The sequence below is a fragment of the Syngnathus leptorhynchus genome, chromosome 6 (genome assembly GCF_054491065.1).
Source record: "Syngnathus leptorhynchus isolate UIUO chromosome 6, UIUO_Slep, whole genome shotgun sequence".
NCBI lineage: Eukaryota > Metazoa > Chordata > Actinopteri > Syngnathiformes > Syngnathidae > Syngnathus > Syngnathus leptorhynchus.
In genome coordinates this window covers 10,268,401-10,280,807 of record NC_141200.1, presented here as the reverse complement: position 1 = coordinate 10,280,807, position 12,407 = coordinate 10,268,401, and the positions used below count along the sequence as shown (strand labels likewise).

The 12,407-nt window shown below is 40.8% G+C and overlaps 1 protein-coding gene across 4 annotated transcripts in view; it reads left to right on the top strand.

The window, feature by feature from the left end:
* Positions 1–2,835: 2,835 nt before the first annotated feature.
* The window catches only part of dusp8a (dual specificity phosphatase 8a), a 33,639-nt gene continuing 24,067 nt past the window's right edge, over positions 2,836–12,407 (top strand). The window contains exons 1-2 of one of the 4 annotated variants that reach the window (XM_085914468.1): positions 2,836–3,237; positions 7,296–7,677. In XM_085914468.1, coding sequence (XP_085770594.1) covers positions 7,441–7,677 — 237 coding nt within the window. In that variant the 5' untranslated portion in view covers positions 2,836–3,237; positions 7,296–7,440. Of the gene's footprint in view, positions 3,243–3,344; positions 3,487–3,785; positions 4,041–7,295; positions 7,678–12,407 lie in introns of those variants that run through there. The other 3 variants (XM_085914471.1, XM_085914469.1, XM_085914470.1) reach the window with 3 other exon arrangements.

Sequence of the window (12,407 nt, the reverse complement as noted above, 5' to 3'; positions counted from 1 at the left end):
CAGTTCTCATGGTTCATGACGTTTACAGTGTACATACATCTCTTGTGTTCAAGCCACATAGACAAACTGTCAGAGACATCACAGAGCCAGCGAAGTTGAGAGGGAGCTGCAATTCAAACCAATTACGACATGTTCAAAAAGATGCTAGTAAGTGTCCTGTTTCTATCGTTCTCCTCAGAGCCACTTGCCCTGTAATGCCTCTGCTCTCAGTTGTAGCTTCAGCACATACGTAAAGTAAGACGCCCATGATTGTTGTATAGACAGGTCAAGCCTAATCTGTACGAAGCACAATGGTACAACTAAGGTTGTTTCTCTTATGTTTAGTTGTGAAGGTTTTTTTTTTTTTTTTTTTTCCTCCTGTATTGTTTAACGCATTGCATGTGCTGTACGGGATGCTGTAGGTTCACAATCAAAGCGACGTGATTGGTTGTCCTGCTTTTTGTTGTGTAAAGTGGCGTTAAAGCCTTCTATATTGCTTGCTCTCAGCCAATGCTTTTGATACAGTTTGCTTTTTGTGAAACCAACCAGAGATATTTTTAGAACATTTTGATACAATCCTTTTGTGTAGATGCCGTGTGTACATTTTCCATCTCCACCATGATGTACATACATACCTCGGCCATACTGTGAATTACAAAAAACGTCCATTTTTATTGCAAGACTGAAGACGGAACAAAATGTAACAAGCTGTCTTGTAGTACACACAATTTCAATTATGTTTAGTCTTCAGTGGTATTATGTTATCGTTGAAGCTTTGCTTTAATATGCTTTGCCATATGTGAATGTTTTTATTGTTTTCTCAGAGAATTTTACCTCAGACTGAGTAACACCTTCCCACAGCAGTCTATCTTTGACTCTCAAACAACTAAATTAATCGCAATGTGCAAGGCAGCTAAAACAGTTCAGACGTACATGTTTTTTCTTTAACAAAATCTAATACGACAATTGAATTGAAAGTGTAGATTCCAGCATAAAATAATGGCGAAAGAAACATCTCTACCTAATGCTCTGATTATGTCTATGAAATTTACAAAAAAAATAATTCTTGTTTACAGTGCATACATGATCTCATTGTAAGAATAAGGAAATAAATTATGACATAAAAATAGCAAAATAGTGAAAATACAGCAAACCAGCAGTCAGTATTCCTTTTCTCTGCAGCAGTATTGCTTTCAGTTGTGAATTTTTGCAAATAAAATTTTCATGAACCTGCCTTGCTTTTATTTTATTTCATTCACATAAAAATTTCTCCTTCACTTGTACTTGCACAACAATGGTGCAGTGGAATAGCAGTGCCACTAGATGTCAGTGTAGGAAAATAAAAAGTATTGGTGTCTATTGCACTGTACTACCAATCAGCTGGTCACTTGGGCACAAAATCTTTATGAGTTAATAAGTATATATCAATTTCTTTCTTTTTTTTTATTGTCTGTTACAAATTTGCATAGTGATGAATTGATACTTCATCTCTGTAGCGCATGTCCTTGTAACATATCATGCATGTTTTTGAAATGTGAGCAATACCCACAGAAAACCCAAAAGAACACATTAACTCCACACAGTAAAGCCTGAGCCAAAATTCGAACTCCAAACCTCAGAACTGCGAGGCAGACGTGCTAATAGTTCAGAAAAGTGAGTAAAACAATAAAAATGACTTCATGAGGAAATGTATGATGATAAATGTCAGGGTTCTCAGCATTACCCTCAGGGGTCGTTAGAGAAAACTAGATATCAAATATTGCAGTATATTCATTATTTTATACAGAACAAGCAAACCCAGCTATGTGATCACAAGTGGGCCCCAACAAGCAATCAAAAATCCTCACAGCCAAGGGTAGTGTGTTTTTAAATTGTTTTTTAAATTATTGAAATAGTATTGAGAAAGAGTATAATCCTCCATTCATTTTCTGCACAGTTTATGCTCACTAAACGGCCGTGTGCTGGAGCTTATCCTGGTTGACTTTGGGCAAGAGCAGGATACACCTTCAACTGCCAGCCGGTGGCCGGAGTCGCAAAAACAAATATTTACATGCATACCTCATGAAAATTTAGCCTTCAATTAACCAAACATTCTTGTTTTTGGAATGGAGGGCAGGAGCTGAAGTACCTGCTGAAACGCCACACCTTCCAGAACTTTTTTCTAAATCTCTAGCATATTGTCTTTCATCCAATTAATTATTCAACATAATTCATTAGGTTTTTTTAAACCATTTTGTCAGACATTTTGTACCTTTTTTTAATTGTATCATTACTTAAAGGTGAAGTCTGATGTTAAAGCTGTTGGCAAAATTGGTTTACTTCATTGTGGTCGCATTTGCTGTTTTTTTAGGTCAAACATAATAAACTAGATGACACATTTACACTCAATTTATAAGTATTTTTGTTGCTTTTAGTGGGCTTAAATAATATGCTGTAATATATATATAGTTTCCCATTAGTGCTTTATCACCCAAAATTTTAATTAAACCTAGCCAGCTCTGATGGGGTAATTATGATGATGATGATGATGATGATTATTATTATTGTTGATGTTGTTGAGAAATCAATAGACATAATACAATTTTGCTTTTGCCCACCGTGGAGGTGTGGCTCTGTGTTTACAGAATAAAATGACCGTTATTGTGAATGTTTTTCACATCACAACATATGATTCTATGCCCCCAAACAAAGAACACGGATGCACGTTTGGTTGGATCTACATCGTCACTTATTATCGAGACATGATACTCGTCACACTTTAGCGTTTGTCTCCTTTAAAAAAAAAAAAAGTCGGCCAGGGCTTTTAATCCACGTGTTGACGTCATTCAGCCCTCCAGCCGTGAGTCCCGATTGGCTGGAAGTGACGTAACCTCATAGTTTCCTATTTTTTTCCCTCCCTCGCTGCAAAACCATGACCTCATCGCGTTAGTTCAAGAAAGTGCTAAAGTGTACCTTTTGTAACCACCCCCACACCTTTTAACCAACACACATGCACGTCTTAGATAGCTGGCTAGCATTGAACTGCATCTGGGTTGCTTTATCTTTTTGTGCTGTTTTATATGAACCAATTCCAAATCCAGTTCAATGTTTCGCCGCGCTTTGATGTGCAGCTCGCTTCTGGCGCTGTCACCCCGCGTCAGCTGCACTGTGCCCCGGGACACCGGCGGCCACGGGCGGCCGCACTCATGACGACCCCGCCGCTTTCTCCTGTCACACGGAGGCTGTGAGGTGACCACAAAACACAGACTGGAACCCGAGGTAAGGTGTGCATGTGTGCGCGCGTCCGTGTGTGTTGTGTCGCACACTACCATGCTAGCTCCAGTTAGCCGTCATTAGCTCTGTGATCATGCCCCCCCTCCCCACCTCCTCCTCCCTTGCCTCCTCCCTCCTCTCACATCCACTGTCAGTGCGCGCGTGCGTCTCCTTCGATGGGAATTAAACACTCAAAATGAACGGCTCGTTTAATGTTGGACAGAAATGATTCGATTAACATTTGCCGATTGCAAGGTAAGAACGCCATCCTTCCTATTTTGGAGCAAACTAATGCATTGAACAAAAAGCAAGCTTTGCGATGAATGATTGCCGTGTGTTGTTTTTGCATACGGACATACAGTATAACACGCGTCATAACAAATACACGACAGGTTCCCTCTACTGTATAAAGCCTTTACAAAGCCCTTTATAGGGGAGGAGAACATAGCAGGTCGCAACTGCAATCGCCCTATGGTGAATTTTGTGAAGGTCGATTCCTATATTGCCCATCTATGACTATGTTTGACTATGTTGTCAAGCAGACCGCTTATTTATTTATGCGTTTCCAAATGTGGCAGATATGAGTGCACGCTTTGCTGTTTGAGTAGTGAACTTAATTGATTGTGAATCAGTCCCAATGTCATTATTAGCACATAGATTTGGGTTATTGCGAAATCCTAGCAGAGGTATCCCCCTCAGTCAAATTGCGTCGATAATAAGACAAAGCTTCTGCAATTCGAGGTTGAAAGGGGAATATTGAGCCAGACCCACTAGTCTGTGCAGAATGCAGATGCATGATCATTTCACAGGTAAATTATTTTTTTTCTATTATTTTGCAGATTGATCGATAAATCATATTTGAAAAGAACATATTTCCCTCCATTTATGACGAAATGCAGTACTACATTGTTTCAGATTGACAATCCAGAAAATGATCAAAGATTAATTAATTATGATTCAGTAGCTGATTTTGACCATAAAATAATAACAGAAGGTAGGCAAAAGTGTTGGTCATTGTTTTCCGAGTAAAGGCACATGCAGGCTAATCTAAAATCTATGTATTTTAGATTAAGCTATTAAATAATCTGCATTCATGGAACACTACAGAAATAGGTGAATACTTTGATTTAAAAAAAAGTCTGTTAATGATGAATTGATTATTAAAATAATCACTGATTAAGTTGATAATCAATTGGGTGTCAGTTAATAGTGATACATACTGTAGGCCTATATGTTTAGAACAAAACGTTCATAAAAAAAAACCTGCTTCTAATGTTATACTCTGTGATTTGTATTGTTGCAAAGTACGGTTTATAGGCTTTAATATTCTTCACAGTCTGAGGCTGGACTCAGTTTGTGTGCAACTGCACACACAACGCATTAAAGAGTAGGAAACCCTGACAAGTGGTTGTGGTCTTCACCATCAACTGAGTGTCATATTGTGAAACGAGGAGCCGCCTAACGTCATCGAACAGACCGGCCACAGGAGATGTTGTGCATGAGTTAATGAATAACCTGGATGGTGTTACATCAGGGCTGGCTGCCCTCCAGTTGTTGTTTTTTTGTGTGTGTGTGCGTGTGTTGTCCTGACCCCTGCTAGGGTGATATTTACGTTTTACCTACTGATCAAAGCTTACTTAATTATAAAATGTGCGTTATTTGATTACCTGCTCATCATACATGGCCTCCAAAGTATTTTTGAAGTTGGAAACTCAATTAACAGTCTGAACAATACACTGGCAATCAATTTAATACAGTGGGAATAGATTGACATTGATGAATGAGGATATTCACACATCTTGACTGTTTGGTGTGAGGCAAAGTCATCGAAATGCTTGGAAAGACATCATGTGTTGGTGTGCTGCAAAAGTGCTTAAGTGCTTTAATGATTGACATGCTCGTTTCTGCTTTGCAGTTCCAGTTCTGTAGGGAAGTTCAGATATTAAAATTTTGCCAACGAGGACTAACTCAAGTAAAGATGAACCTGTTATACTGGTTCTTCTGCCAGTGCTCAAGTTGTAACTCGACTGCTGACTTTGCAAACCCTGTCAACATGTATGCAGTTATCATGTAAACATCTGGCGTGAAGGGAGGATTAAAGAACAAGGAATAATGGAACTTGCTTGGTGATGAAACCAAACGGTGATAGGCTGCATCTGAGCTAGCATACTGAGGGTACCATTCCATCACCCTCCCCACGCTGGACTGTCTCTATGGCAACAGCAGAATCTGCTCAGGGTCTGCAAACTCTTTCTCCTCCATCCTCAGCATGTTTTCCTCCGCTCCCGGTTCATAGCTAGCTTCTAACCCAGTCCTCCTTTAACTTAAAATTGCACGATTGTTTTTGTTCGTGTAATCAATCTCAAGAGTTCATGATAGAGGAAGTATGATTAGCTGAGTTTGGACTGTGTCATTGTCTAAGTTTACTTCCCCCTGTGTCCCTCTCTCGTCCAAACAAATGGCGTCACTGTGCACGAAAGCGCAGTATTAGCAATGTTACCTTATGTAAAGCTGCCTATTCCTTGTAGCCCTCTTTTCAAACACTAAGAAGAGAGGGATGGAGGAAGCAGGGGCAATCTCTGAGAGAAAATGTGTTAATGGGAGGGTGTGGAGCAATTGCCATTAGACTTACGTCAAATGAGCTCAGCAGTAGGCAAACAGGAAAAACGTGCAACTTTTGGAAGCTTTGATCGAAGCTCTGCGTCATCATGTGTGAGGTATGTTACATGACAAGTGACGAATTGTTTGTGGTGTGATTTAAAACCCGCGAAACAACGTCAACTAATGTCTCATTAGAAGCTAAAATGAAACAAATACCACATTGTCTAATTTTCCAGCGCAAAGGACACAACCATTTAGGATGGCACAAAATCCCTCAACAAGAAATCCGCTTTGAGTGCAAGAACTCGTTTTGTGCGTTTTTCTTCCCACAAAAATCTATTCATTAAAAAAATGTTGATATTATTGAGGAGCTGTTTGTGCTGCATGAATAAAATATACTGTAGTTTACAATATTACTGTCCACATTTTCCTCTTGGGCTTCATGATTGTGTTTCTGTGCTGGAATCACAGAAAACATAAAAATACTAATCATTTTTGATACACTCTGATCTGAAACATATCTCGTGTCATGTCGTGATGTGTGACTTGAATTTAGATGTTTCCCAAAGTATCATTTTTATCGTCGCATTTTGTCTTGACTTGTTATCATAATGTGACAATTTCTTTATTTCTCTGTGGCTTTGCTTCGACAATTGCTAAATTATACCCTTTTTTTTTTTTTTTTTTATACCCCTCTCTACTGTTTGAACCCCTCAGCCTCACGTTACTCTCCCTTTTCACCTCAGGTTTAAACTTCCATTTAGACTTCAGGGGTAAATGAGAGGAGACCTATCTATATTTCATGACACCATGCGCCTGTGGATGAATAAAACAGCCCCGCATTCACACTGACCTCTCTTGTCGCCTGACATGTTTTTTTTTTTGTCAGGAACGAGCCCGTGAACCTATCAAGTCAAACTCACGGTACACAAGTTGTAGATGGTCGTGTGCAGCCTAGTGTACTTGCACGTTGCTTCTACAAACCACGCCACAAATGCAAATGTGGACATCAACCAAGGGAAGTGATTAGCAGTGACTGACTGAAAGCTGCACTCCATCAATTTTATGAACAGTTGAACTCATTGGTGTGCGTGTACACATGCACATAGCTCACTGGCTATTCCTTCATGTCCAGGCTTGTGCTCCAAATTCCCCGGGCTTAATTTATCTCACTCTCTCAGTCCCATCGTTTCCTGTTTCATGAGCTGCCGTACGAGTCTATCAACATCAAGTCAACCTTAGTACACAAACAAGCGTGCACAATTTTGAGTGCAGGTGATAGATGTAACTCAAAATATAAAAATGTGCCAACCTATTTGAGGCTAAGTATTTTGATTCCAGCTTGCATTGTTGAGGTGGTCCTGGTTGTTGCGTCTGTATCATGTTGACGAGTTCATGTAAAATGCAATTCATTTGAATCTTTTTTTAAATCCTCATTTGAATATTTTATTTTCTTTCCTCAGGCAGAATGAATCTCTCAACACCTGCTTCAATGATCCTGTTTGTCCTTTGAGCCTGCCTTTTTTTTTTTTTTTTTTTTTTGCTCATTTCCTCCTTCTCCTGCACGGCACCTCATCCAACACCTTCATCTTTGGCCCCGCCGACATCATGGCAGGGGAGAAAGGGCCAACCAAGCGAAGCACCATGGACATCAAGCGCTTGGCAAGCCTCATCCAGAGAGGAACAGGGCGCTTGTTGGTGATAGACAGCAGGACATTCTCCGAGTACAACGCATCGCACGTGCAAGGAGCAGTCAACGTTTGCTGCTCCAAGCTTGTGAAGAGACGGCTGCAGCAGGATAAGGTGTCTGTCACAGAGCTACTGCAGCCCAATGGCAAAATAAAGGTGAGTTTGAAGCTTCGCCAACCTTATGACTTTTCGTGCTGAGAAGTGACGCAAAGTGTACGAGATCAGTGGTGTGTGCTAACCATTTTCTATTACAGCAGTGCCGTTGTCTTTGTCCGACGCGTGGGTATCTTGAAGCTTGTAAGAGGAAGCATATAATAAAATGTCATATAAAAATCTTTATACAATATCATTTATGTGGCCTTACAATAGATTAGGATCAGGATGAACTTTATTCTCCCTTCTGGGGGAATTCATCTGAAACATCAATGAAGCAGATGGAGCCACTATAAAACTGGTATACTCTTCCACAACATACACACCATAAGAAAAAAAAACACACACGCAGAGTACTCACACAGTCAGGCACAAAAAGTGAGCATGCTCACTCCTTGGATGCAGCACATTGGTGTATTCAAGGCTAAACCCAAACTAATCCAAAGGTGCTCCTGTCAACAAATATTTACCCTGCTTAAGTGCCCTCAGGCAAGTCACTGACCAGATGGTACTTCCACAGCACATGATGATACCTCTTCTGCAAAGAGCACCAAAAACGATATTTGCGGGACACGCATACTGTAGGTTTGTTGCTTTTCATTGGCCCTGGAATTGGATCCTCTCGTTTTCCACGACTTCTCCTCTGAATATGACAGTCTTTTTTCCATGTCCTGTCCGGCCGTGGCACGCTGACTCCTGTATTTTTAGTCACTGTGTGAAACTCAAGAAAGTCTGAGAGGGGAAACCTAAGCAGGGAGTGGGTGTTGTTGGTGTGTCTTATGGTAGCCTTGCAGTATTATATGACTGGACAGTAACAAAGCTGTTGTTATGTGTTGTGAGTTTTAGTTCATTATATGCAATGCAATCAAATACTGACACACCAAAGCTACAATTGAGTGATTTTCTTAGCTGTAAGATTCATGATTTATTTATTTATTTATTTTTACCCCCACATTTCCTTGTCCTTTCTTGCACCTGTTACGGAGGTGAGTAGCTGCCAAACGGCTTTGATGGATTCAATTGACAAAAGACTTCCTGTGCAAGTCTGATGCATTGTTTTGATTTCTTTTGTAGCAATCCGACATAGTCCACGTCTTCATGGGGCTCATGAATTATTGGATTTTTGTCAGCTTTATAACATTTCTAATGTCAAACCTCCACCCTCTCATTGCTTCAAAGTTTCTTTATTTTACTCTCCTCTTCCCACTGCTGGTTTATTATCATCTACCCCCCACTCACCCAGTAAAGAGGATAAGGCTTGCGATTAATGCGAGGCTGGATAAAGCTGGAAATAGCCGGGTGAGAGAGGAGGGCCTGACAGACCAAGACTCTTTTGTTATTGGCTAAGCATGACATCATCCCTTTTGTGTGGCCACTGGCAGACCGCGGGCTCGGCACGTGCAGACTGGCTGTGCGGTGTTAATACTGGCTTCCAGCTCATCCCCAACACACACACACGTATACACACCCTGCCCCCCACATGGCTCTGAGCAACGCCAAGGGCCGTGTCAACCAGCCAAGACGGCAAAGGACACCATTGTGGTTCTTTGTTAGGGAAGTGAATACAGGAAGCCAGGAAGCGGGAGAGCAGCACGGAGGGTATTCATGGCCCTCCGTGCAGCCTCCCCGACTGCCTCCCATCTCACATCCCATTGAGATGTAATAGCCTGCATCCCCCAGGCGCTGCACTCACCCCCCCCCCCCCCCCCCCCCCCCCGTTCATAAAAGCTCCCAACGCTTCAGTTAACTGAGTTGATTGAACATCCATCCATTGGTACTCCAGTGAACCAAACTCCAGTCTTCTTTCTTGTCTTCTTTACATTCCCTCGTAGTCTCTTTACGGCTAGTTGTCAATTTAGGTCAAAGAGACGATGGGATAAATGATGGCGGAATTTCACGATGTGGGATGGCACAGGCTTAGTCAGGAATTGGTCTTCTCTCGCCCCTTTCTATTCTTCAGCACTTGCTAGTTTCTTTGCTAAATTACAGCTAATGCATTCTCCAACTATTCTGCACAAACATCAATTATTTAATGGGGACGAGCGAGTACCAATCAGTTTTGGCAGACTATATTATCGGCTGCCCTCTTGTGGCAGTTTACAATCAGGAAATTGACAGTACAAATTAGGATAATAGATAAATAGATATTGCCATTAACGTCTTACAATTTTAAGGGAATATGCTGCATTGGGATATATAGGTGTTTAAAATGATCTGTCTGGAGTGGAGTACTCGTACTGAAAATAGTGGTTCCAAATATCCCTTTTAATTACTAAATTATTGGTTCCGTAAGATGTCAGAAAATAGGCAAAAATGTTGATCATTGTTTTCCAAAGTCAAAGTTTTATTTATATTCAACACAAAGATAAAGGGGAAAAAAAAAAGAAATGTTTTCCACTTTCACGGAGGAATATAAAAAAAAATATTTACTGGTGAGGAGCTAAAATTCTGAGCTTTGGAACAATTTTAAATTAAAAGAAATTCGATAAGTCAGTTTAATTGAATGAAAAAACACTAAAACCACAAAAATTCATTGAAATTGTTTTAGTGTAGAAGCACGGTGGTAATGCTTAGCACATTCATCTCAAAGTTGAGTTCTTGTGTTTGCATCTTTTGAATGGAGTTTGCATATTGTCCACATGCTTGTGTGAGCTTCCTCCCACGTTCCAAAAACACCCATGTGTTAGCTTAATATAACTTCTTGTCTGGGGTGACGTCATATTTTTTATCAAAGGAACATAGTTGGGGATTCACAATGACGATTCTTTCCGATATTACACAATATGGCAATCCTGGAAGTTTTACTCACGTTTCTTTCATGCCTGCCGTTCTTTAAATAACGCCCTGTTTGATATGTACTTCCCCACAAAGTTGAAAAAAAAAAAAAAAATCCCCAGAATGAGCCAATGATTGACTGAGGTTTGACGGAAAGGAAGTAAAATGAAGGCCACAGTTTAACTGGCTCTGCAGCTTGCATTTTTGTGTGATGTGTCTAAGCGTGGGATGGAGGTGCACAAAACCGTTGTCATTCGTTTTCCAAAAAGTGTTTGAGTAACAATTATAACACTTGTGGCTACCGTACAAGTATGCAGATGATTTAACCGCTGTTAAAAAAACAAAACAGAAAAGCAGTATTGTACAACAACCCCGCCTGAAAGAATGACGTCATGCTCTTTTTGTTGGGGGGTAACAAATATGCATGCAACCAAAAATAAAAAGGATCAATTACATCAGGGGTGACGTCATACATCCTACACACTACAAAATAGATTCCTTTCCGAACACACTTGCTGGATAGCTGTGGATATTTGAGCTATTATGCAACTACAAGGTTGAATTAATTGACATATTATTGACATATATTATATATGAAGTTGAAGTATATTTAATGTCTGGCTTTGGAAACCTGGATCTGGGTTCCGATACCAGTCAGGGCAACCTCGAAAAATGGCTGAGTTGTGTCGGGAATGACATAGTGTGTAAAACATTTTGCCAAACATATGCGAGTGACTTGGTAGTCCCATTTCAGTGTGCTTCGTTTTTAAGCCTTATTGGATGAAAATGTCGAGCCTCGACCCAATATGCTAGGTGGCTTTGTATTAGCACGTTAGCATTGGCTCAGTTGCTTTAAACCCCATCACCTATTATTGCTATTTACTCAAGTTTGGCTCAATATACTTTTGACCCCGCAGTTCTAAGACCCACTGAAGACGCTTACCATTTTTTTATTGTCAGCTACACTCATGAAATTCCAATTGCTTGCATTTCGTAATCAAGCCAATTAGTGGTTCCTTAGTGCAGATGACATTTACTAGAAATGCGTACACACTCCTTGATCCTCAAGGGGAGTGTCGCAATGCAATGCAAACGCTATCGGCATTTATCGCAGCTCCTTAAGCATAAAAAAGAAGTACAGAAGCTCCGAGACACATTCATCATTTTAGTTGTGGCAGCTGTCAGTGCCAGTCAATGACCTCATCAGGCCCCGGGGTCACGACAGCGGTAAGAGCTATGTGTGTCACCCTGTGTGGTGAAGTCTTCAAATGACAGATCAAGTGCCAGAAGAAGGTGGCTTTGTATTAGCATGCAATGTACTGTAGATAATGTTCGCTGCCTGCATGGTTGGTGTTTTGGAATTGCACAAACGTGATGCTATCATGTTGCCTGACACAAAACACGCATAACTCTGGTCAGTTGCCTTGCAGAGGTCAAGATGTTTCACGTTCTTACACTGACACGCCGGTATTCTACTGCCGTTTTCCCACAGGTCACGGCAACAAATATTTCAAAAGCCAAGCGACATCGTAATGCGTTCAAATGTAAATAGGCTTTGTCTTGAAGATGTGAGTGTTGTGGCCGCTCCTTTATCGAGACTTCAGCTTATGCAAAGTTTGGATTTCAAAGCAATATGTCACACACTCCAAGCCTGTTGCATTTTGGTCATGCAATAATGAGCCAGCATATTCTTTGAATAAAACATGATGATATTATCTGACAGCTTTCAGTGTCCCCCAGCCTCAATATTTCCCCTCGTGCCCTTCTTGGCTTTTTTTTGTTTCTCTTTTTTTCGCTCTCTCTCTACATCACTGTCTCCATGGCCACTCCTTGATTCTCCCTTCCTACCACGAGCAATGCTTGTTTACCTGCAGTGTTCATGCGTCACAACGCAGCACTGCAGAGGGATGGAGACTGTTCTAATGCAGCAGTCTGCACCTTCCAACTGCTAACTCATT